Source organism: Podarcis liolepis, assembly GCF_965112155.1.
Source record: "Podarcis liolepis genome assembly, chromosome: 2".
Taxonomy (NCBI): domain Eukaryota; kingdom Metazoa; phylum Chordata; class Lepidosauria; order Squamata; family Lacertidae; genus Podarcis; species Podarcis liolepis.
The window spans coordinates 68,342,129-68,368,711 of record NC_139555.1 but is presented as its reverse complement, the minus strand read 5'-3'; the positions used below and the strand labels follow the sequence as shown (position 1 = coordinate 68,368,711).

At 47.2% G+C, this 26,583-nt stretch overlaps 1 protein-coding gene across 3 annotated transcripts in view; it reads left to right on the top strand.

Annotated features, from left to right (window-relative positions):
- SNCB (synuclein beta) overlaps window positions 1–26,583 on the top strand; it is a 42,093-nt gene that overhangs the window by 14,635 nt on the left and 875 nt on the right. The window contains exons 1-5 of one of the 3 annotated variants that reach the window (XM_083488561.1): window positions 139–395; window positions 1,446–1,580; window positions 20,782–20,820; window positions 21,413–21,531; window positions 25,851–25,940. In XM_083488561.1, coding sequence (XP_083344687.1) covers window positions 1,460–1,580; window positions 20,782–20,820; window positions 21,413–21,531; window positions 25,851–25,940 — 369 coding nt within the window. In that variant the 5' untranslated portion in view covers window positions 139–395; window positions 1,446–1,459. Of the gene's footprint in view, window positions 1–138; window positions 396–772; window positions 971–1,445; window positions 1,581–20,781; window positions 20,821–21,412; window positions 21,532–25,850; window positions 25,941–26,583 lie in introns of those variants that run through there. The other 2 variants (XM_083488562.1, XM_083488560.1) reach the window with 2 other exon arrangements.

Sequence of the window (26,583 nt, the reverse complement as noted above, 5' to 3'; positions counted from 1 at the left end):
CCCAGGTCAGCGGGCCGGCGGCCTCTCCGCGCCAGGGCTCCCGCCGCTGCATCCGGGCAGGGCCGAGGGGCGGGGAGCGCGAGTTGCGCGCTATGATGAAATCCCCTCGCCGAGCGGGTATAGGGCGCGCGGCGGCTCATTGCAATATTCAGCGGCGGCGGCGGCAGCAGCAGGGCGAAGGCGCCGGCGTCTCCTCGGCTCTCCTCTTCTCCACCTCCTCCTCCTCCTCTTCCTCCCCGCCGAGCTGCTCCATGGCAGAGCTGCCCTGACTGCCCCGCTGCACCTCGCCGCCTGCTCCACTGACCCTGCCCAGCCGGCTCGCTCGCTCTGGCCCGGAATGATCTGAACCCCCTTAGCGGAGACGCACCCGAGTCCAGCGCTATCGCCGATCGCAGGTGAGCAGCGCCTGGGCGCGCTCCTATCGCTCGACTCGCTCGCCCCTTTGGAGATCGGAGGCATCCTCTGGAGATCGGATTGGGGGCGGCGGGCGGTGGCATAAGGTTTGGCCTGGAGGTGAATTCCCCCCTCCATCAGTGCGCAGGGCGACGGTGCCACTATCTCTCTTTTCGGGAGGGGGGGTGGGATATATATACCCCCACACCATCTCCGCAAGCGTGCCCCCCCCCCCGGGAATTGGAATACTGATGGAGAAAAGAGATGGCTTATATTCCTGGATAGGAACACCACACCCCACAAAACCCCACCCCAAATAATTGGCAGAAAAGGAGAGCGCAGCAGCGTCTCCTGTCCTCACCCTTCCCTTCCCCTCCCCGGTTTCAAGGACACGGAGTCATCCCTGTTTTGACGGCTTTAATCCTGGCTAAATCCCAGCCTCTCTTCCCTCTTCCTGTCTCTCGGGGGATGCGGGAGCGGATGCTTTTGAGGAACGGGGCTGAAGAGGAGCGGCGCTTTCCACCCCCGCGTTAAAATGCCCAGGAAGGGAGCAGCTGCAGCCATTAGAGCAGGCGAGGTAGGCCGGGAGGATGGGGATGGTCATGGCAGCAGCCGAGGAGGAGGATGGAGGGTGACGGCGGCCTTTGCAGCACTAACAGCTGTCATCAGACTTGTTGAATCTGGGGCAGAAGGTTGCTTTTGCCATGGCACCGAGCTGGGCTCTGCACCTGCTCCCCCAGCCTTCCACCTTGGGAGAGCCCGCTGGGCAGTGGAAATCTCCTGCCTGTTTCAACAGCAAGCTAAGATGTTGTGGCTGCAGTAAGATACAGCCTGAGGCTGTTGAGTTAGGGGGCAGCCCTCATGCTTTGCTGTTGGGAACGCTGTGGCTCCAGCCTCCTCGGAACCATACCCGATTTCCTCCATCTCTCTCTAAAGCCCATATCCCTCCAGGTCCTTCTCCCCAGCAGTCCATGTAACCATTCCCCTTCCTTGGAAGCAGCAGAGCCCTCTGCTGAAGCCATCTTGCCTGGTCTCTTGTCTCCCCCACACAGAGCTCAGTGCCGGGATGGATGCGTTTATGAAGGGCTTGTCCAAGGCAAAGGAAGGGGTCGTTGCTGCAGCAGAGAAGACTAAGGAAGGGGTAGCGGTGGCAGCGGAGAAGACCAAGGAAGGCGTGCTCTATGTCGGTAAGGCTGCTGCAGGCACAGCTGCAGAGCTGCCCTGCTAGCTGTGCCCGCCTTTCGCAGGAGGAAACAAATCTGCTAGAGGGAGGGAGGGAAGGAGGAGAGATGGTTCCCGTTGCTTGGGTTTCTGTATCATTCTGGCCAGGCCTTCAAAGCTGGCAAATTGGCATCCCTTCCCCAGTTTGATTTCTCCCTCTTCCCCTCAATGGTGAAGGGACACAATTTACAGGGTGACGGCAACCTAGAAAATTGGAGTCTGATGCTGTGGGGCAGTATCTGCAAAGCAATGCTCTGCATCCTCCTTCCTGAGCACCACCATCCCCTGGGGTTCTGATGTCATAAGTCCCTCAACGTGCAAAAGGTTTCACCTTCTTAGGCATACCTGTGGGGTTCTGTTTGTTTTTCAGATATCTGCACAGTTCTTGGGTGATCCAAGAATGTCACGTTTACTGTATTTAAAGCACTGCTAGCAGGTAGACCTGAACCACAATCCTCTTCTAACCAAGGCATACAGAATGAATGGCATGCCCATAGTGGCATATGGGGTCTATGACACAACTAGGAATACCCATAGGATGATGATGATAATAATAATAATAATTAGTTTTATCCAGCCAAAAAGCGTCCCAGAGTGGTTTATAAATAGTGACAAAACAGTACCTGCCTGCAAGCTCACAATTTTAAAGACATGACACAAAAGGAAAAGGAATGCGTAGGGAGAAGGGGGAAAAACCACCTCAGGTACTAGATCTAAGTTTCAGAGTTTTTGTAGTGACTAGCTGGGATGGAAATATTTGGAGAAGAGAAGCCAATGGAGGAAACATTGCTTTCTCTCTTATAGCCTGATGGAACAGCTGCTGATAAGATGACAGTTAAGGGAGTGACCTGTTGAAGCTGGTCTCTTAGAGCCAGTGCAGAAGCCCTGCAGTCCCATCTCTCCCTCTCCTGTAGCCTGATGGACTGGCTGCTGATTGGAACTCTACAAGACCCAACACTGCATGGTTATTCCTTAATTCTGTTTTCGTTCCTTCTCAAGTTCCTGGCCTTCTTGGTCTCATGTGAAAAAGCAGGCACAAGGCGCAAGCTGGATGCAAAATAAATGAAATACAGTGGTACCTCGGGTTACATACGCTTCAGGTTACATATGCTTCAGGTTACACACTCCGCTAACCCAGAAATAGTCCTTCAGGTTAAGAACTTTGCTTCAGGATGAGAACAGAAATTGTACTCTGGCGGTGCGGCGGCGGCAGCAGGAGGCCCCATTAGCTAAAGTGGTGCTTCAGGTTAAGAACAGTTTCAGGTTAAGTACGGACCTCCGGAACGAATTAAGTACCACTGTAGTAGTTTTAAATGGGCGTGCAAGCTTTCTAGTTTCCCAGGATGCAAAACAAGTGTACCTTAGATGGACATTATGATGTAGCATGGCCTAATGAAGATTGTGAGCTAGGAAGTCTTCCTTATCTTTTTTAACGGGTTGGTCCAATAAAATAAATAAATGTTAATTTATTTCTGCCTGCTCCTGCATGTAGAACGATGAGGCCCAAGCCTTTGGCTCAGTGTTGCCCTAGGCAATTTATTTTAACACGAAAGCTGCTGCCCATAGATATAGACACCCCAATGCAGCGATCTGTATTTCAGGGAACAGAGGAGGACAATCTTCTTAGCTTCTCTCCTTCAGATGTAATAGAGGGGCCATAATGTAGCTAAAGCAGAAGGACCTCAGAATAGTGAAATGCATTTATGGTCCTCTTTTCCTCTCCCTGCCCCCAATAATTTAAGGCTTGCTTAGGTTCTGGATGAGATGTGTGGAGATGCCAGCCCAACCTTGAGGCTGGTGTTTCCGGAGAACCTTCTGCCAGGGCACAAGTGGGGTGTACCACTGCAGTTTATTGGGCAACATGGTAGGGAAAAGGCATGGGGATGGCTCTCTGTCTGCTGCTTTTGTGTCTGGCTCTGCATGAGAGCCAGATGGATGAATATTCATAAATGCCTGCTCTGCATTCAGGACCTACCTTGCCTCTTACAGATTCATCAGCAAAACGGCCCCAATCAGCATGGGCAAGTCAGATCTTCTTCTGTCATACCACTCCCTCTAGCCAGGACAATGAGATGCATATCCAGAGTGCTTCTCCTTCCAGGACTTCATCTACCATCTTCTCACTGACACTTTTGTCAGCTGTCACTTTTATTTCACTTTGTCCCTCACTGTGCTGGTCTTCATTGTTGGCGGTCCTCTTGTACATATGAGTTTCTTCCTCCTAGAATTGTAGGTTCAGTTAAAATAAAATGTGAATGTGAATGTATGTACAATTGCAGGCATCCACTATAATTCATTTGATGCATTCCACCTCCCACCCCCCAAAAAATACAAGGTAGCAACAGAAATCCTGGGTGAGATCAGGAAGGGTACTTGAAAGAGAGGAAATGGGAAGAAGGAAATATTTAGCCATTGCTGAAACATAGGCAAGAGATTTAAGTGCACAGGTGCAATGGCACAAATTTGCTCTTGGGAGAAAAAGGGAGAGATTCTGATAGAGCAAGAGTGAGAAAGTGAGATGAGGGTAAGACTTCTGTCCACTAGTGAGGTCCAAACTTTTATGGGGAAAATTCTATACATTGTGATGGCATTGTCCACATCACATCATGTTATTTATATGTCAGTCTGGACAGGCTCTTCACAGCAGAAAACTTGGGAACCCACCCTTCCTTGAATATTGTTGTGGGCAGATATTACAGTACAGTGGTACCTCGGGTTAAGTACTTAATTTGTTCTGGAGGTCCGTTCTTAACCTGAAACTATTCTCAACCTGAAGCACCACTTTAGCTAATGGGGCCTCCTGCTGCCGCTGTGCTGTCGGAGCACGATTTCTGTTCTCATCCTGAAGCAAAGTTCTTAACCCAAGGTACTATTTCTGGGTTAGCAGAATCTGTAACCTGAAGTGTATGTAACCTGAAGCGTATGTAACCCGAGGTACTACTGTATAGGCCCACCAGATGTCCTCAGACCAGGGCCGTCTTAAGCATATCTGGTGCCGTGGTGCATAGCTCCCTGTGCGCCCCCCCTGTGCCCCCCCCCGTTTCCCTGAGTTGTCGACCTTTTTTTAGGGAGGAAGACAGCGGGGCTGGAGGAAGTGTGGAAGTGTGCAGCAGCTGGAGGGCAGCTCCTCCAGCAGGAAAGAGGCGGAGGCTGGACACGGTCCCTCCCAGTTCAGCTGGATGCTTCGTGCCGCGGTGACCACAGCAGACGGAGGCTTCGGGCGCGGCGCTGCTTCAGTGCGGCATGGCGGAGGCGGGCAAGGGCAGCGAGCTGATGCCAGGAGGCGCTGCTTCCAACCTCCGCCTCTTCTCTGGCACCCTCCAGAACTTGGCGCCCTGTGCCACTAGCCTCTATGGGTAAGACGCCGCTGCCTCAGACTACAACTCCCATCAGCCTTAGATAGCATTTGTTACCTTGTGGTTAATGGGAGTTGTAGTCTAAAAGATCTTCCTGCTTCAGACTTTGCTGCCTGTATCACCCAGTCTTTTTTTGCCTCATTTTCTTTATCTCTCTGCTTATGTCTTTAAATACAAATATTAGGGGCTGTGGAATGGCATGCTTTAAAAAAAGCACTCTTCTGCAACTACAAAATCAATTCTGCATCTGAAATAGATTATGCGGATTTTGACATGTGCATTCAGTCTAGCACTAAGTGGGGTATGCAACAAGCCCCCCCCCCCATTTCATGCCCCTGCCTGCCCCTAAACTTGTTCTGGGGGTTCCCCTAATCCTCCAGACCAGATTAATATGGTTCATAGTGACGGGGGACGGGAAGTCCCATTGCTTGAGCAGGCTTCATTGCATGCACATGGTAACTTGATTGAATCCCACCCATAGTTGCATGCATGGATATAAAATTTCTTCCCCTTTTAACAATAGAAGAAAGAACATATAGAGAAGGCCTGGGGAAGAGGATAGGAGTTGTAAGGATGGGGAGATGTTTATTGGAGGTTAAAGGTTGGGGCTGACATGTTAAGTGAACAATGGATGCCCAAACCTCCTTCATTAGGGAGGGGCCGTGGCTCAACGCTAGAGTATCTGCTTTGCATGCAGAAGGTCTCGAGTGGGATTCAATCTCATGCCGCAAATACAGGATATGACATTATAGCTGATTGGGAGGTGTTGTACAAACAAACCCACGTGAAAGAACCCCAGCAACAACTCCACAGCCTTTTTTGGTGAGAAGGAAAGTGACAGGAAAATGCACTGGAAGTGTGGGGGTAAGCCTTGCTTTGATGCAGTGTCATCACACCTCCTCACAAGCAAGCAAGAATGAATGCTCATTAAATGGCCACTGTCACTTAACTTCCCTGCAAACAAACCTGGATGAGTTCTCAACAAACTGGTTGTTTGAAAGTACCAAACGTTTTGGTGGTGCTAGGAGAGCACTGAATCTGCGGGTGGTATGCAACAGTTACTCAGAGTGGAGCTATTGAAATGAATGGAGCTAAATTCAGTCATGTTCATTAATTTTAATGGGTCTACTCTGAGTAAAACCCTTTTCAGAAGACTGCCGTGTAGTTTATAACATAGAACACAAATATTCATAGATAATATCTATACAGTGTAAAAATTCTATACAATATCAAAAGTGAAAGAGTTATATATAATGATAAAATATATAATAAAATACAGCAACACCATAAAAATAAGGGAAGAGAAAATCGGCAGGAGGGTATCTAAATTAAAAAAAAATAGTGCACAAATATGGAATCTTATCTCTATTGAAGAACTACATAGAGAGTACCCAAGCAGTCTGCCTCTCCTGCTGCTGTTATAAACTTGTGGATCTTGGGTTCACAGTAGCCAGCCGTAATAATCCAGTTCAGGGATGAGGAACTTGTGGCCCCCCATATGTTGTTTGACTTCAACCCCCACTGACCCTAAGTATATATCCTACAGTTTCCTCACCCCATGTTATCAAATGGTGGGGCAGTCTAATGGTTGCATGGTGACATGGAGAAAAACCTGAAATTAATAGAATCATAGAACTGTAGAGTTGGAAGGGACCCTGAGGGTCATCTGGTCCAACCCACTTCAATGAAGAAATCCCAACTAGATCATACATGACAGATGGCCATCCAACCTCTGCTTAAAAACCTCCAAGGAAGGAGAGTCCACCACTTCTTGTAGGAGTCGGTTCCAGTGTTCAACAGCTCATACCATCAGAAGGTTCTTCCTGATGTTTAGTCAGAATCTCCTTTCTTGTAACTTGTAGTCATTGGTTTGGGTTCTAGCTTATGGAGCCGGAGAAAACAAGCTTGCTCCATTTTCCATGTGACAGCCCTTGATATATCTGAAGATGGCTATCATCTCTCCTCTCAGTTTCCTCTTTACCTGGCTAAACATATTCAATTCCCTCAACCGTTCCTCATAAGACATGGTTTCCAGATCCTTGATCATCTTGGTCGCCCTCTTCTGCACACGTTCCAGCTTGTCAGTATCCTTCTTAAATTGTGATGCCCAGAACTGGACACAGTACTCCAAGTGTGGTCTGACCAAGACAGAGTAGAGCAGGACTATTATTTCCCTTGACCAGGATACTATACTTCTGCTGATGTAGCCTAGAACAGTGTTTCCCAACCGGTGTTCCGCGGCACACTACTGTGCCGTGAGACATCGGCTGGTGTGCCGTGGGAGGGAGGCGGGCGAGAGGCGGCGGCGGCGAGGATCCGGCGGGGGTGGGGGGAGCGGGGGCCGTCGCGCGCAACCGAACTCACTTGGCGCGCTGCCGGCTTGTCCTCCTTCAACCCGGGTCGGGCCAGGCCTGCTCACGTCCCCGGATCCCCTAGCAGCAGCCGCACGCTCTCCAAAAGCGCAACGCTGCGCGCAACCGCTCGGCCAGCTGGTGCTCTGCGACTCCGCCCTTTCCCCTCCCAGCGCTGGAGGGTTCGCGCGACCGCAGCTGTTCCCTTTCGCAGCGCGCGGGAAACAATTCCAGGCCGATTGCCTTGTGCCGAAAAGCACCGCCTCTCCTTCCAGCTCAGGCCCGGGCCGCCGGCTCCCCGAATGATGTCACAGGGGCGGGGCTTTAATGGTGGTGTGCCGCGAAATTTTTTTCCGGTAAACAGGTGTGCCGTTGCCCAAAAACGTTTGGGAAACACTGGCCTAGAAGAGCACCAGCTTTTTTTGCTGCTGCATCACACTGTTGACTCATGTTAAGTTTGTAGTCTACTGAGACACCTAGATCCTTTTCACATGTACTACTGGCAATCCAAGAGAGAGAAAATATTTGAGGCAGATGGAACTCTCTCTCCCTTTTCTGCTAAGATGTGCTGTTGTAGCCACAGCTGCCCTGAAGGAAAGAGGCAGGGCCTTTTGGTGTGAGGCCCCAAGGTGGCAGAAGAAGGCTACAGGTATAGAGAGGAAGAATAGGAGCTACTGCCATTGCTGCACACATGTAATGATGTGCACAGATCTCCGTGGAAAAGATGGTTGTGTGGGAAGGAATAAAATAGGGAAGGGCTGGGTCCAACTTTGCAACATTTATTACACTAATCTAAGGGTATTTTGCCCATTACCAACTATTTTGTGCTAATGATTACCTTTTAAAGCCCGAAAGTCTAGGATACCTTAGGCATCACCTCCCATCTCATTCCTGTCTGTCCCCCATAATCAGAAAGGGGAGGTCATTCTCTGTGTCTCCTGCCTAAGGTGGAGGCACAACTGAGCAGAATAAGGAATAACCTTCTTAGTGGTTGCACCCATATCATAGAATCGTAGAATTGGAAGGGACCATGAGGGTCATCTGGTCCAGCTCCTTGCAATTCAGGAATCTTTTGCCCAATGTGGGGCTCAAATCCACAACCCTGAGATTAAGAGTCTCATGTTCTACTGACTGAGCTATGAAGAGTTGTTGGCCACCTCCCCTACTGTTTTTCACCAGTTACTGAAGATATTTTAATTTTGGCAGGCTTTTATGAAGCACATATATGTTGATCCTGTGTCTTTTTCAATAATTTATTTCATATTGCTTTATGAAATTGTGCTGAGAGATGTTGTAAACCGCACTGAAAGATATATTTACTCTAGAAGGCCAGGATGTCAATATTTTAATAATTCCTGAATGATTATATGAATGAACTTAGAATGAAGTGGGACCATTTTTTATTGTGAGTGGGCCTGTGGGGCCATATTTCTGAATGCTCCCCCATATTTAAAAACAAAAAACAAAACAAACCTCCCTGCATGTACAGAATTAGCACACCAGGTAAAATGGCCAGATATAACCTTCGCACTTCCATATGTGAAGTGTGCTAGTGTGCATATGGAAGAATGTTATCAAAAAAGAATAGCCTTATGTAAAGATTGTGGCTATCAGGACTTAGGGCTGGAGTCAACTTAATAGTTGTGCTCACAAGAGCTGGCATGAGTCCTACTAGCACAACGAGGCTTTCCCCTTTTCTCCTTCCCATGCCCCACATGTCCCCAATCAGATCTGGGGGCTGAGGAGAACCCCCAGGTCTGCATGCAGGGGGAAGAGAGAAGAGGCCATTCCATCAGGAAAGCTGAAACGCTTTGCACAGACAGAGCAATCTCCATAGCGCTACGTTGAATCCCACCCTTAGCCTGGATCCTCACAGGAGTAAGTAATGTGGCAATCTCGTGTTCACCTACCTGAGAGTAAGTCTTGTACAGTGTAATGCACTAGTACTTATTTCCAGTAAATACCAATGAGTTTTTTCCAGGGTGTTTGGTATGTTTAGCCTGGTGAAGAGGTGATAAATGTTTAATTTTTAGCCTGGAGGAGAGGTAATGTGATAGCCACCTTCAAATATTTGATGAGCAATGGGTTCAAATGACAAGAAAAAGGATTAGGAAGAAGGCAGCGGACTCTCCTTTGTTAGAGGTTTTTAAGCAGAAGCTGGGTACCTATTGGGGATGCCGTAGCAGAGCGTTTCTTGGGAGGAGGTTGGACTAGACGAGTTTTGAGATCCTGTCCAATTTTCTGCATAGGATCAGGCTGTCCATTATTCTGTTTTTGATATCAGGCTGTGATTTCTGTGGCTTATGTAGCCAAATTGTCACCTCCCACATGCAAAAGGGTTGTATCAGTACGTTGGGAGAACCTTAAGATTTGGAGAAGTAAAAAAAACCCAAACCCTTTATAGCACCTAAGCACACTCAGTGGCCACAGAATGCTGACTAATTGGGGGAACAGAGTGGAGCAGCATGGGAAAAGACTTAACTAACTGAAGAGTGAACAAGAACAGTCCATGCTGCAACATTTTGTTGCAGGTTCCACTCATTTCCTTCTATTATCACTGTTTCAAATGCACAGAATTCTATTTGGCTAAAGAATCTGGTTGACAGGAGAATCTAGCCTTGTTCCACAGTAGAAAACCCAACCAGTCCATAAGCCAGTAATTAATTATCTTCATTATTGCTGTATGCAAGCAGGGTAATGGAACAGAGAGGTAAAACACCATTTTGCAAGCTTTTGATATTGAAGGTTGTCTGAAGAAAATGTTGGTTAGCAGGCTTAAGGTTTAACTAGTGCAACTATTTGGGATAGGGCTGCAGCTCAGGGGCAGAGCATCTGACTTGCATGGCCACTCTCTGACATCTCCAAGCAAGGCTGGGGATGTCTCCTGCTCGAAACTCTGGAGATCAGCTACCAGGCAGTGTTAAGACAGTCCTGACCAGGATGGGCCATTGGGTCTGACTCAGCATAAGGCAGCTTCTCATAATCCTAACCAACCCATGTAAAGCATTCTTGACTGGTGGGAGGGTAATTCTCACAAGCAGGGAATGTCAGAGGGAAATAAGGGGCAGATGCCATGTACTGCAGGGTGTTTAATAGGAGAGCTTCTGCTTTCCAGGCAGTCTCCCATTCCCTAGGTATGCCCTGCATTCATTGTTCCTAGAGGGATGACCTTGCATCTGGCTGCAGCAACATGTTTCTTGGAACGGGCCCAGCATAGCAAGCAATTCAGAGAGCTGGAAGCGCCCGGTCCTTCCCATTAATTACCACTCTAGCCATTTTGTTTCTTGGGCATGCTTTATTGGCAGGGATTTTAAGACCTTTCTCCAGATTGCTGATTAAAAAAGCATATTGAAGACCGCTGGGCCTGCAGGAGATCCCTCTGGGATCTTAACGCAGACATCTCTGGTTTCGGCGCACTTAATCATTGGATTGTGCACTTTATCGATATGGCGTGGTGCTACTTTCTTAATTGGAATGTCCTAAGGAAGCAAGTCCAAGTCCCTTGAAGCTGTTTTTTTTGTAATGACTCGGTTACCCTTATGAACCAGTGCTTGTAAATAATAAAAAGAGTGGTCCCAGAAGATGCTGGGCAGCAACACTGACCATGTGGTCTGGGAAGTGGAAGAAGGGAGGAAGGAAGTGCTTGGAGGCCAGCTGGCTTCTCCAGTTGTGCCAGGAGGGCACAGTAGAAAAAGGCAGGAGTGGCATCTGCAGGGAATTCCCAAGTTACTCCCTTTCCACCCCCTGCTAGATGTGCTACAGAAATCAGAGCAAGAGCACAAAGGAGAAGCAGCAAGCCACCACTTCAGTCCCGGGCCCTAAGTAGGGGCAGAATCCACTGTGAAACTAATGAATCTTAAGCTATTACCAGAGGGCTCCCAGAAGTGAATTTAGTACACATTGCTTAAAATTTTGGGGTCTAGTAATCCCAATTTGAGTCGCACAACTCAATTTTATTTATTTATTTTTGGCTGTGTATAGTTCAACAATCCCATAGTTTGAGAGTCAGTAGCACAGATGTTGTAAAGGTGTGGTGATCTATCATGGAACAACTCAATTGAAGAAGGTAACACTGGTTACCCAGACATTGTTGCTAGTTGCAAAGGGGCCCCCATAAGAGTTCAAGCTTCAGGGCCACAAAAATGTAGGTCCGTCACTGTCCCTAAGTGTGAGGAATGGATTTCTAATTTTTAGGGTTCTATCCCGTGTTCATCATATTCTGATAATGGACATGACTAACTTAGGTCTATTAATTCCAGTGGGTTTCCTCTGCGGAGAGCTTAGTTGGATACAACCCTTAGTCTGCAAAGTGCTTCACTGTCTTTCCCCTACAGACTTTGGAAACTGGCGAGTGTTTCAGTTGAACTGGGAGACCATGTCCTAAGAGGGAGGCTACACTGTCAGGTCTTGCCTGCATGCTGCATTGGAATTGCCTCCCAAGGGTCTCATCTCACAGCTATGTGGATGCAGAGGTGCTCAGTGGCAGTGGTCATGCTTTGAAAGTGAAGACCCTAGGTTCAGTCTTTTGATGTGCATCAAAAGCCTGTTATCAGTTGAGTAGATGGTGTTGGGTTAGAAGATCCAATGTTCTGCATCAATATAGGCTGCTTTGTATGTTCATAAGCCGCCTGCCTGAAGGCTTTTGTGAAACACTGTTATTCTTCACTGCCCTTGTCTCTTGTCTCAATGTTCTGGTGGTGGTGAGGTAGGTCATTAATATCTCCATTTTACAGTGTGAATGGTGACACAGTCTCTCACCCAAGGCTTGGCGTGCTTCGAGAGAAAATCCTATGCAAAGGGACCCCCAGATTTTGCAGTAAGAAGAGTAGAATTCTGCAACCTGTATAACTCACGCAGATTAGCAGTTTCCCCCCTCCCTTAATTATGCACAATTTATTCAGCTGCTCTGCCCACCATGGGGAGTAGTAAGGAGCTATGTAGGGCACTGAAGCCTCACACCCTGAACGCTGGGCTTTTTATACAGTAACAACTCTGACTTCTGAGAATTACCCATACAAGTTCAAGCCTATCTTTACAACCATAAGGTCTAGAAACATGCTTACTTATTTAAAAGAAAGTCGGGAGAGAAAACAGAGATTCTTAGGATGCTGAATTTTGCTATCAATACCTCATTCTGCAGATTATTAGCCATCCAGTAAGTGCATGGTTGATGAGGGATTTTTAGGTCTTTTATGGGCATGCCTGGAGCCCAAATTATACTTGATGTTAAGTGTGTATTTGCTTCTCACTTTTGCTAATGGGAGATCCCCCCACCATCAAATGCCATCTGTAGGGAGATGGGGGAGGAGGTCCTCAGAACTGCAGCAGGAGCAGAAAAGAACTATATTTGCCCTTCACCCTACTCTGATCACATTTTCTCCCTGCCCCACAATCTGATACCACTTCCACATTTTTAAAAACCTGCATGTTAAATGCAAAGGAAGATTTAATTTCAGCTCCAATTTAGCCATCAGTTTCTCCTGACCCACTCTTCCCAGGATCAAGGAGAACTGGACAAGAGGGGCTAGAAAGCTGTGCTGGTGTTGATGCCTGATCCCTGCTGTTCTGAACTGTGCATCTCCCTTCAGGCAGGTTTGCCATAGGGAAAAAAAATACTTGCTGAAATTGGTGAAGCTTTGGAGGTGTAAATTTGACCTCAAGGGACAGATGCCCACAAAGTATCCATTTTGGAATGGAGGTTGTTTACAAGAGCTCAGGTCACCTCAATTGCTAGGCAGGCAGGGTGTGAAATCTTTGGCTGTGGCCTAACCTCTTTCTTGGCCGTCAGCATGATAATGCTCTTTGCCAAGGAGGGATTTAGCATCTGCAGGACAATTGCTGGAAAGCTTCCAAGGGAGTAAAACAGCCCTTGTGCCAATTATACTGCTGGAAGGAGGTATTGGTAGTGGACGGGAGCCTCCGGCATGCTGGAGCCCTCCCTCCCCAACTGCCCAGGACTGTCTGGGATACTTTAGGTGCTATGCACACCTGACCCCAGCATGTCCCCATTGGACCCGTTAAGGGAGATCAGATCATAGCAGATTACGCTGCCTAAGAGATGACTTACTGTGACTGCTCTGACAGCGGCCTCCAGCCGTCACATGCCACACTCTCTGATGCTGTGCACCCCTCTCCCATGGCTGATTATGGGATTCCCTGCTGGGAGGGCTGGGTGCTGTGGTGTTAGCTGCATTTCCAGGACCTGGAAGGCTATATTTGCCTGCACATATGGGCTTGCAAGGGCAAGGCACACATCTTTATTTTGAACAAAGCCCCCAGGCATGAGCAGGGAAGCTTGCAGAGGAGGAGATGCAGTGGCCTCATATGTTTAAGCATGGATTCTGCTAGCACATGCTCCAGAGAGGCAGAGGAACCTCAGGGAGAAATGCTGGATGCAGCAGTGCTTGGAAAGGATTGCTGGCCAGACAAATATGGCCAATGAAAGCACTGCTGGAGGAAGGGGGGCATGATTAATGCCACCCTTCCCTGGAAGAAGGCAATGTGAAAAGCACAGTGTGTCGACCAAAGTCGTTTTTGCTCCCTGGTGGTTCAGCATTTTAAAAGGTTTTATTGGCGCCACTCAGGCACCTGTTCCTGCCTTCATCCAGCTCCCCACTTGCCCATTTTGTTGCCTGAAGCAGATAGCTTCACCTGGTGCACGACAGGGCTGGCTCAGGGGGAGCAGAGTTAAGGGCTAGCAAGGTAAGTTGATCCCACCTGCTGCTGCTGCAGGATGCTCCACAAGGGGGTGGTGTAACCAGGAGCACTAAAACAATGTTGGGTATAGAATGTAGAGTTGGGAGAGCTTCTGTCTGCCCCTGCCTGAAGGTTTTTGGAGAATCCATGAAAAGCAGTGGAGTTGGAGTGGGGGAATATAAGCTCCATGGAGATGCAGTGATATACTTTGGGGGCTCAGCTTTCTTTTAGTACAAGGCCTCAGCCTTGGCATATGTGAAACTTCAATAAAGCGGAGTGCCTTTGAATGTGTACAGATTGAATTCACTTGACTGCTTTTTTATTTTATTTTTATCTTGCCTTCTGTTATAGAACTCAACAGTTTGCCTCCATAAATCTAGGTTTTGGAGCAGGCAGAGCTTTCCAGACGTGGCTCAAGCCACAACGCACCTCCTGCTACGGTTACTGTAAATTATCATAGCACGTTCTTTGCATATTCAGGCAAGCCTTGAGAGTTACACTTAAAATGGCCTCCTGCATGAGTCACTGCAGATTCAGGTAGATGTTGATGTGATAGTTGTATTCCAAGAGCAGTTTCCCTTCACAGAGGAAGGCTCATCTACAAATACCACTGTACCCCATACACAAGGCCTGTCCCCAGGGTTGCCATTGGATGCCCCGCACAGCACTTAATGGTGAAACCTGCCTGTGTCAAATGGCACTGCAAGTCACATTGTTTCATAGGCATGCATCTTTGCATAAGCTCACCCTCATGACTGTACTGTGCATGCAAGCTGCTAATTCACAGCACAGCCAGAAGATAGACGTGGAGTCCTTAGGATTCTGGCAAGCTCAGCCACTCACCTCACATGTAGATTGTTTTTTTAAAAAAATATTTTATTAATTTAGCATAGTTATTACAAAATCAAAACAAAATATTACAATTACATAACATATGTACAAAGTTCTCAATAATGTTATTAATAAAAAAGAAAAATATAGAAGAAAGATAAAAGGAAAGAAAGAAGGAATAAATCTATAAAAAGGAAAAGGAAATTAGAAAAAGAAAAAAGAAGAAAATACGAAGTTTCTTCCAAGTTTATTCTACATCTATTTCAATAAGTAAATAATAATAAAATTTCATTGATTGTCTTCCACCGCTTACACTGCACTTCCTATAAACATTTTAAACAAAGTTACAGTATATGTGTTATTCTGTATTTTTTTCTCCCATAGAATCCCACATAGATGATCAATTCAATAAATTATCTAGATCTCTCACAAGTCTACTCTAAACACAACCAACACCTTGTATTTGATCCTTGTCTACATAAATTATCATTTAAACATTTCCATTGTTTCTGTATTATACTTTTTGATTTTTGTCTTATTAAATCAGTTAACTTTGCTAATTCCAAATATTCGCATAGTTTGTTCAATCATTCCTCTTTGGTTGGAATGTGGGAATGAAGATTTATTACTGTGTAGCTTTTCTTTATTATCTCACAGCACAGAAACTGACGTAACTGTAGCTTTGATTTTGATAGCACCTCATGAATTGAAAACCTAGCAGAACCCTGTGATATTTGGACTTTCATCTGGCCTTTGTTAAGATCTGATAGCTAGGAAGTTCAGGCTTATCTATGTATATGTGATAAAGAAGGTTCCATTTTGCTCTTTTGGATACTTGGAATGTAAGAGGTGGCTCACAACACTGAAGAGCTGAGCTAGTACAGTATACAGTGGTGCCCCGCAAGACGAATGCCTCGCAAGACGGAAAACTCACTAGACGAAAGAGTTTTCCGTTTTGGAGGTGCTTCGCAAAACAAATTTCCTATGGGCTTGCTTCGCAAGACGACAATGTCTTGCGAGTTCCTGCTGGTTTTTTTCCCCTTCCCCCCCCCTTTTTCTAAGCCGCTAGGCCGCTTATCAGCTGATCCGATCAGCAGATAAGCCACTAAAAGCCGCTAATAGCGCTAATCCGCTAATCCGTCAATGGGCTTGCTTCGCAAGACGAAAAAACCGCTAGACAAAGAGAATCACAGAACAGATTCTTTTCGTCTTGCGAGGCACCACTGTAGTTGTTTCTACCTGTGGAATACCCCACCACAAGAAGTCAGTGGAAGATCATCACCTCTCGCAAAAGATTTACACTGCAGAAAGTAATAGGGTATTCTCTTTCACATTCTCCTCAGCATCAAGCTGCAATTTACAGGTAAAGGCTTATAAAAAAAAAAAAGCAGAATTGCTGCTTTTCTGTTAATGCTATACTTAATGCTAGCATTGGCAAGACACTATTCTGCCTTGAGGTGGGATACACAATCTTCCAGTAATAAACTTCCATTTTTAAAAAGGCAGCGGAATCTTGTTGGGTTTGATGTTATTTTTAAAAAATTTTAATGGGTGCATGCGGACCCACACACTTCATTGGTAGAGACTCTGCCTCCAAGGAAGAATTTAAAATCCCATCCAGGCACTGACCAGACTAAGAACAGCTTGGTGTTTCAGCAGGTGGCTGCATCATGCACCCTCAGTTGATTCCTTAGGGTTTAAAAAAGATGTGGGGAGAAAGGGGGAGTTGCATCAATCATTCCTAATGATGTCACAGGCATTAGCCAATGAATGCCTGTGATATTCATGCACCTACATAGCACCCACATCATTCACAACCATCATTGCTGCTTGTCTACCAGTCGGGCTATTTTCTCAGTGACAAAATGTTGCCGCTTGTAGGTTGGAACTGGGCAATATACATTCAACACAAGTTCTGCCTTGAAGAAAGACACACCTGGGTTCCCTGCAACAATTGTGTAACATGTGTGCATTTACTGTGTACAGGCACACTAAAAAAATGTCCAGAAGGGTAGCAATTTCAGTCATGAAGTCCTGGGAATAAGCCAGATTTCACCACTAGGGGGCCTTTTGCATTATGTCAGATGAGTTTAAGGCCAATAAATTTGGTACACAGGGTTCCTTCTGTCAAGGGATAAGCAGCTCCACCTTTCAGTATTCCTTGCAGACCTCATAATGAGTATGACTCTTGCCAACAACTCCTGTTTTATTCTGCCTGTCACATTTCCCTGCTATTGGCATCTTGCATGGTAATGATAGGCAGCTGCCACCACCCATGTTTTTTGAGATAACCAGCCTCATTTTATTTGGATCTTGTCTTGGTGCCTCTAAGTCAGCTGTGATGTCAGATCTGTGCACTTGGCATGGACAGTTCAACTTAAAACCCAGTCTCCCCAGTTGTAGCTTCTTGCCTAGAACCTTGTGAGCGATGCAACATTTCGGGAGCTGATCAGCTGCCTGCCTTGTGTTTTGTTAATGAGGTTTATCTTCTTTTATTAACACCGCACCATGTGTGTGCAGTGTCAGGGTGTGCTAGACAGCTTTTTATAGCTCAGAAAGTTTAGAATTGGGGACTTTTCCCTCCCCACAGCTGCTGCCTACTGTTCTCTCACATCACTCTACAGTCAAAATTAAAAAATTCCTTCCAGTAGCACCTTAAAGACCAACTAAGTTAGTTCTTGGTATGAGCTTTCGTGTGCATGCACACTTCTTCAGATACACTGAAACAGAAGTTGCCAGATCCTTCTATAGAGTGAGAAGGTGGGGAGGGGTATTACTCAGAAGGGTGGTGGGAATGGGAGATTGGCAGATAGCTGAGATGAGCCTGCATCTGAGATGAGCCTGCATCTGAGATGAGCTTGCAGTCGTTAAGAGTCGTCAACAGGCTCATCTCAGCTATCTGCCAATCTCCCATTCCCACCACCCTTCTGAGTAATACCCCTCCCCACCTTCTCACTATATAGAAGGATCTGGCAACTTCTGTTTCAGTGTATCTGAAGAAGTGTGCATGCACACGAAAGCTCATACCAAGAACTAACTTAGTTGGTCTTTAAGGTGCTACTGGAAGGATTTTTTTTTATTTTGACTATCGCAGACCAACACAGCTACCTATCTATCACTCTACAGTATTTCACAGCCCCTGCCTCCCTTCTGAGACACTGTCTCTTGGCTAGCTCTCAAGTTTGTCTGACTAGAGGACCAAGCCCTAGGAATATCAGTCTAAAGGATGGGGGACCTGTAGCCCCCCAGATGTTTATGACCTCCAGTTCCCATCAGCCCCAGCCAGCAAGACCAAAGGTCAAGTATCATTGGAGTGTACTTCAATGATGTATGGTGTGTACTTCAATGATGTATGATGTATGGTGTGTGGCGGCGGAGTGTCATCTGGAGGCCCTAAGGAACAAATTGCTTGTTGTAACCATACATGTCCATTCAAACCCTGAGAGCTACTTGTGACTTGGAGTGGGGAAGGCTGGAAGGGAGTGCTTAACCTGGACACCACTTGCCTTGAAATATTCCCAACCCTTCACTTTGGGTTTCCAGAAATGTTTAGAAATGGAGGTGGGTTGGGAGCTGGAAGCAGAAAAGCAAGTGCTGGGGGAAGAGTTCAAGTCACACGTTCCACACAATGGCTACCCCTAGCCATGATGTCTGCATTGCTTCCAGTCTTGGAGGCAGTATGTCTCTGATTGCTAGCTGCTGGTTATCACCAGTAAAAGTCGTGTCTTGCTTGTAGGCATCTAGTTGGCCACCGCAGGGCTGCTCTTATATTAAGTCTCAGTCAATGGATTCAGGATTGCAACCTGACTTTGTGGTCATAGGTGGTGCAGTAGTTAAGAGTGTTGGACTGAAAGATCCAGATTTCAATCACTGCTAGAGCCATGAAGCTCATTCCATGACTGGGACTGCCTTGCTCCTTCCTTCTTGCATAGATGCAGGGCGGGGGCCCTGGTGGTCAGTAGGGCTTGCTGGTGGAGAGTAGCTGAGAGGCAAGCCGGCAGCTAGACAAGCCATGCCATTTTTCTGCCTTGCAGTGAGGCCTGATAAGGAACAGCTGGGAGAGACAGAGGTGTAGACAGTGAGGGTTCAGAGTTATTATTGTTGTCTATTGAATTTGTATACTGCCCTTCATCCATATGTCTCAGGGCGGTTCCTTATAACTGAGGAGGAAGGTAAGGGGCGTGAGGGTCCAGCCAAGCCCAGCAGGAAGAAGGTGCTAGAGAGGAACTAGAGAAGGAGCAGGCCACAGGGAGAGGCCTCAGATGACACCTAATCAGTGCCCCAGCAGGGAACTGCTGGATTGTATTCAGTGGGGAATCGGAATGTGATGGCACACCTTGCTCCTAATAAATACGTGAATGAAACAATCCAGTGGTTGTGTCTATTCTGTGTGAAGGAAGAGAAGGACCAAGGGCATAGACACATGGGCTTTTGAAGTACCCTTGCACATAGAAACCCAACAGTGATGTTGGGCCAGTCGTTATTTCTCAGCCTTATCTACCTCACAGGTTTACCTTTCCAAACTATAAGGCCATGACAATAAGGGCATAATTGCACAGATACGATTTGATCACTCTTTCCTTTCTCTTCATTACATACCCCACAAAAGGCTGTGTTTCCTGCCACCATGTTGTGAACCAGCCCAAGAGCAGGAGAGGCAGTATAGAATTATTTTAAATATGGGCATTCACTTCTTTCTGGTTTTTTCCTACATTCTATTACCATAACCTTTCTTCTTTGTAGCATGGAGTCATTTGGGTGACTGTCTGGTCTCAGTATGGTTGGCTTATCGAGTTCTGGGAGATGGGGAGGTGGCTGTCTCTCCAAGAGGGCCAAAAGCAGGTGTGTAGTCTCAAAGAGGTGGGGATTAAGTTTCAGAACAATGAACAAGGATCAGAGGGATCCAAATCAAGTGAGCTCCTCTCCTTTTGAGAGTTGTGTTCCTCTATCCTTCAAAAAGAATTTCAGTATGTGGAACATATTGTGTCCTTATATGGCAAGTTGTATCAGCCTCATTTCCCCCTCCTCAAATATTAAAGACCCAGGATCTTTGCTTTTGGTCAGCTGAAGTACTAGTGGGGCCTTCCTTTGAGTGAGCACTTAGGTCAGGAGCAGGTAGCCTGTGGTCCTCTAGATGTTGCTGGACCACAACTTCCATCAACCCCAGCCAGCATAGCCAATGGCCAGGCATGATGGGAGTTGTAGTCCCAACATATGGAGAGCACTATGGGCTACTCCTACCCTAACATAACACTGTAATACCACCAGGAAAAAAGAACAAGGGGGGGGGTCAGTATGGAGTCGTAATTCACATAAAATGTGTGTGAGTAATATGTGCACAAAGAGCTGGCTCTTCAGGATTTTTCTCAGGTATTTTGACTCTGCAAACAAGCCTGCTGAGGTAAAACATACAGGGATGGAGAAACTGTGGCTCTCTAGATGTTATTGCACCCCACTGCCATGAACCCCAGCCAGTTGCTTATGGATGATGGGAGTTGAAGACCCAAAATATGAAGGCCGCATTCCTGGCAGAGAACCTGAAGATTAGTCAGAAGCAGATGTTTCTGAGACATAGGCACAAAGTCTGAAATGCTGCCCGCTTCCTAAAGAGTTGATCTCCTAAATTTCCTCCCATGTTCTGAAGAAGGCAATTTGAATAGAATTGACCATATCCAATATATGGATGAAAGATTAACTATATTTGGAAGTGTTCCTTCTCACAAATTTTTTATTCTGCAGGAAGATTATTTCTCTGAGAAGAGTCTGTGGCTGGGATGCCGAGGAAATGTGGGCTGGGTCTGAAGGGCATTGGCTAAGCTTTATTTGCTTCTCCTTATCTTGTGTGGCTATTTATTGCACTGCACATTTTCTCAGGTGACATTGCTCTTCTCCCACGTTTTTGAACTATGCATCCTTTCTCTTTCTCTTTTTAGGAAGCAAAACTCGGGAAGGTGTTGCAGGTGTGGCCTCAGGTATTGGCTGCTTGTGTTCTCCTTTCCCATGCTTTGCCTGGTCACTGAGTGGGCGGCTGTGCTAAAGCGATCACAGGCTAACAGGACAAGCGCTGTCATTAAAACCTCTTATGTAACTGGGCCCAGGACAAAGCCTTCCAGCTGCTTCTCACGCGTCTGCAGAGCCAGCTGTGGGGATTGGCTAAGATACCTGACCCCAGCTTTCCAGAGAAGCAGGCATACAAACCTGAAAGCCTTGGTGAACTTGAACTTGCAAAGTACTAGGGCAGGTAAAAGAATGAGCTTACGCACATTGGTGGAGAAGAAACTGTGATGCCAGGTGAGGGCCCAAAAGGGGGGGGGGAGGATCCTATGGTCGAAGGAGGATTATTTCTTGGCCTTGTGAAACATGTACATAGATAGCAGAGGAGAGAGATACAATTCATACGTCTGCTACAGCAGCCTTCACTCACCAGACCCCTGCTAGACTCCCTTCCAGATGATAAGATCCTTTGCCCCTCATTCAGGATGCAAAAGGCCACAAACACTAAATCTAGAATAAGGAGCTAACTACATGGCCTCAATATGTTGGTCGCTCTCTTCTGGCTTTCAGTTGCTGAGAAGACGAAGGAGCAGGCATCTCAGCTGGGTGGAGCCGTCTTCTCGGGGGCTGGCAATATCGCAGCTGCCACAGGCCTGGTCAAGAAGGAAGATTTCCCCACTGACCTGAAGGTGAGCATCCCACACTCTACAGGTGAACTTGAGAAAAAGCCCGTAGCCCGTAGCCATATAAAAGTCTCCCATAGAAAGGCAGCTGATCCTTGGAGCCTACTGGGACTATCAGTAGATACGATACTCTACCTCTCTTTTAAATCAGAACCAGTGAAGGCGGTGAAGGTCCTGCGTGAGTGTCTGGAGGCGGTTGGAGGATGGATGGCGGCTAACAGATTGAGGTTGAATCCTGACAAGACAGAAGTACTGTTTTTGGGGGACAGGAGGCGGGCAGGTGTGGAGGATTCCCTGGTCCTGAATGGGGTAACTGTGCCCCTGAAGGACCAGGTGCGCAGCCTGGGAGTCATTTTGGACTCACAGCTGTCCATGGAGGCACAGGTCAAATCTGTGTCCAGGGCAGCTGTTTACCAGCTCCATCTGGTATGTAGGCTGAGACCCTATCTGTCTGCGGACTGTCTCGCCAGAGTGGTGCATGCTCTGGTTATCTCCCGCTTGGACTACTGCAATGCACTCTACGTGGGGCTACCTTTGAAGGTGACTCGGAAACTACAACTAATCCAGAATGCGGCAGCTAGACTAGTGACTGGGGGCGGCTGCCGAGACCATATAACACCGGTCTTGAAAGACCTACATTGGCTCCCAGTACGTTTCCGAGCACAATTCAAAGTGTTGGTGCTGACCTTTAAAGCCCTAAACGGCCTCGGTCCAGTATACCTGAAGGAGCGTCTCCACCCCCATCGTTCTGCCCGGACGCTGAGGTCCAGCGCCGAGGGCCTTCTGGCGGTTCCCTCATTGCGAGAAGCAAAGCTACAGGGAACCAGGCAGAGGGCCTTCTCTGTAGTGGCGCCCGCCCTGTGGAACGCCCTCCCAGCAGATGTCAAAGCGATAAACAACTCCCTGACATTCAGAAGACATCTTAAGGCAGCCCTGTTCAGGGAAGTTTTTAACGTGTGATTTTACTGTATTTTTGGTTTTATGGAAGCCGCCCAGAGTGGCTGGGGAGGCCCAGCCAGATGGGCGGGGTATAAATAATAAATAATAAATTATTATTATTATTATTATTATTATTATTATTATTATTATTATTATTATTATACGATGGGCATTTGGGATTGGTGCAAGATCCCACAAAACAGAATCTTGGGTATGCACAATTGGTTGAGCAGCAGAAGATGGAAAGGCAACAAACTTGTGCGACAGTGACATGAACATGTCCAGGATGCCCATCGTCCTGGCACCTCTCAGACTGAGGGTACATAAGCAGTGTGGACAGATACAGGCATGCACGGGCAGAAGAACAAATGCCCTTGCATGAGAGTATGTGTACTGTGTGCTACATAACCACATGCAATGAATGCCCACATGGGCACAGTGTAAGTCTCCAGGCCAGTGACAACTGCACATTCCAAAGGGATGTTTGCATACATTTATGTCGGCATCTCACTTCCGTGTGCATCGATGTGCTTCATGTTGTGTGCGAACATGTACGTTTGTGCCGGCATGTGCTTCGAAGCCTGCCTACGTGCACGTTTGAGAATGAGTGTGTTTCTCACAGTAGGTGGGTGGGCGGGCAGCCTGCACTGAAACGGTCTGGCAGCTGCAGGGCTGGTCGATCTGAGGAAGGGCTCTCGAATCTTGCAGCCGAGCTGCCACAACGAGCTGAGCCGTTTGCTTCCAGCTTAGCTTAAAATAGCAACAGCTGAAGAAGAAATGAGGCCAGCGCAGCCAGGCAGGAGCAGGCACTCTGTTCTACTCAGCATGGGGGAAGGGAGCTGTGCAGCGTCCCCCCTTCTCCCCACTGAACAGCTCCTGTCCCTCGATGAGAAGCACTGTGCAGGGCCAATCACAGCTCAGCCCTTCCTCAAACGGAAGGTTGTAGATCTACCAGCCACTCTCGCAACTGAACTGGGGAAATAGAATAATCGAGCATACATTAAGGCTTCACCCAGACATCTAAACATGTGAAATACAGGCCACCTGACCTGTCATTTTTGGTCAGCCGGACTACATATTTGAAGTTAGGTTCTGGGCATGGAACTAAAATGGAAATTCTATACTTACCAGTGACAATTTCTGTTCTTCATAAGTGTGGGGATTGCCCCCCCCTCCAGGGTCAAGAAGGCAATTCTTCAGTTTTAATGTTTAGGGGAGGAGGGACCCCTCCCCTCAACCCCCAGACACTTCAAACCAAGGGAACATTTCTAATGACAACTCTAAATTAGAACAAGCAAGCCCACAGAGGCAGCAACAGATTGAATTTGAGCCTCTGAAGGGCAGACTACAGACTTAAGTAAAAATGAATTTATTGATAAAAATGTGCAGTAATAACACACCAACTTTCCTCTTACGTGTGGGGTGAATCTCCAAATCATTCCATAGGGCAGGAATGGGGATCCTGTGGCACTCCAGAGGTTGTTGACTATAACTCCCTCTGTGCCTGATCATTGGCCGTGCTATATAGGGCTGATGGGAGTTGTAGTCCAAAAAACAGCTGGAGACCCAAGTTTGGGAAACCCTGAAGCTGTTAAATTAAGTTAGTGTTCATATATTTACTTTTTGTATTTACTTACGATTATTTCTAATTGCTTCTAATGTGTCATTTGAATCATTATACTTACTGAGCACTCAATACATTGTGAGCCACGTTTTGTGGGACAATTTTGTGGGAAACCAGCATGCAAATAAACAAGGATTCTGAATGAGAGCAGTAGCATCTCCTGGACCTACAGTGTCCCTTTTGTTGGAGTGTGAGGAAGTGAGATGTATTGTGACACCCGTGGCTGTGATAACCTCTGCAGCTGCTATGCATGGCATATCTCCCTCTAGCCCTGTGGGGAATGTATTGCTTGAGGCTCTGTTCTTTGCTCTGGGAATATTACAGCATGCTTGGGTGAGGCCGTGGCCAAAGGTGGCTTTAATCCAAAGAAATTTCAAAGTGAGGGTGGATATTATCGCCCTTCACTGCAGTGGGGTAGGGGAGTGTTTTGACTCTTGATGCCCTCTGGTCTTCCTTGGAGAAGACGACACTGATTGCCTGAGTGCTCTCCCACCCTGTCCCATTGGGGCAACACTTGTGGGGGTTTTCCCACCAAGGCGTCCCTGTGCAGATCTGCCATGACCATATTTCCTGCAGCGAGGAGCTGTATGGCATTTTGTTTGAAAGCCTAGGAGGGAAGTGAGCATAGACAGCGGTACTGAATCTCTTCTTCTTATCTGGCACTCTATGGAAGTGGTCCAGACTTCAACCTCCCACTGACGTTAGTCATGCAGGAAAGAGGCAAAGTGTGCTGTAAGGGGACAAATTATCCCTGCCAATGCAGCCAAGCTACGAATCAGAACAAGACAAGCTATGAGAGGTCTCTCTGTTCCACTCCCCCAATGCTTGACTTGCCATAATGGGTGGCGGCTGCTGCTTGGCTCTCATAAAATGCTGGAGTCTGCCTGTGATGAAGACAGGAAGTTACCTGGGGGGTGACTCCCCAAATGAAAAGTGGAGATGGTCTTCCCAGCCCCAGAAGGACCTATTCCTGTACTACCTGTCCTCCTACAGTAGAGAGATTCTAATCCCCAAAGTTCAAGGAGAGATGAGCCTATAAGAATGGGAGTACTTTAATACAGAACATGATGGCAGTTATTCCTCCAGGGTGGTGAGTCTTGAAGGCAGCTGACCAAACCTGCAAGAACAAGACCTGAGAATCCAGAGAGGTATTCCAAGAAAGCTCCTGAGTACTTAATTGTTAGAAAAAAAATCTTGGGAACTGCTGCCTATAAACCTGCCTGGGACTTTGCAGAAAATAATGCCTGCCTCCCTGCAGCTGTAAAAACACTTGCAACAGAGTCAGAATGAGTGTCAGAAAAGCTAAAGGGTAGGTAGCAACAACTGGCAGCCCTTGGGCTAAACCCTGTCCTCATCTGCACTCTCCCTCCAGGTGCCTATCCAAAGGCAAAAAACTATGTGACCATAGGACTAGTTATTAGGGCCCTTTCACTGCAGAGCTGGACTCCGGCCCTTGACTCCTCCTCTTCAACTAATATACTAATTATATTAGTATTCAACTGATTAACTAGGGTTGTTAGGGGCCGCTGGGCTTACTTACCTCTCCTTTCCATAGTGTCAGGAATGCTCAGTGCTACCAAGTACTTGCTCTTTTTTGTTCTTAATAAAAGCTTTCTAAAATATTACTGTAAAAGGTGCTCACATCTTACAGTACATCGCCCACAGCATCTGCAGCCTGCTGATTTTGACTCTGCTGGGCTTTCAGAAGAGACACGTGGGAAGGACACTGTCAGTGCTTAATAAGATGTTATTCTTTCCACAGCCTGAGGAGGTTGGTCAGGAAGCTGTGGAGGAGCCACTGATAGAGCCACTGTTGGAACCTGAGGGTGAGAACTACGAAGAACCCCCGCAGGTGAGTGGAAAAATTAAGGCAACCTGATGAACAAATGGGGCGGGGGGAATGCTGGGAAATAAAGTATCTTGGCCTCCCACAAGCCCCCTGTGAAACAGACCTGCACACGTCCTAACAACTGATGGGTGTGATCTACATTAAGGATGCAGGATGGGTGTGATCTACATTAAGAGGTCACAAGCAAGCAGGTGGTGAGGAAAGGGGAAATACTATAGTATACACACAACATTTTGCATGCAAAGTCTCAGGTTCAATCCTGGAATCTCTAGGTAGGGTGGGGAGAGACTCCTGCCTGCAACCCTGGAGAGACCTGAAAGTCAATGTAGACAATATTGAGCTTTGATGGACTACTGGTCTTGTGTACTGGGAGGCTTCATTGGAAATTTGAGGAAGCAAACTGGTTGTATGGTCATGCGAGAGAGAAGAGTAGCGGCATTCACAGGAGCACTTACTGGTCTAATCTGTGCAGATAAATGTAACTGAACAGAATGGGGGAAAGGCTGTATGTTTGAGCTGGTTAGGGCCCAGCTTGGGGACAGCTATCACATATGGTAGTTAATGCAACTGGCACAGCCAACCTAACAGGAGCTTAGCAAGGGCAATATAGGAGTAAGCCCAGGGCCTGTATCTCAGGTAAGCTTAT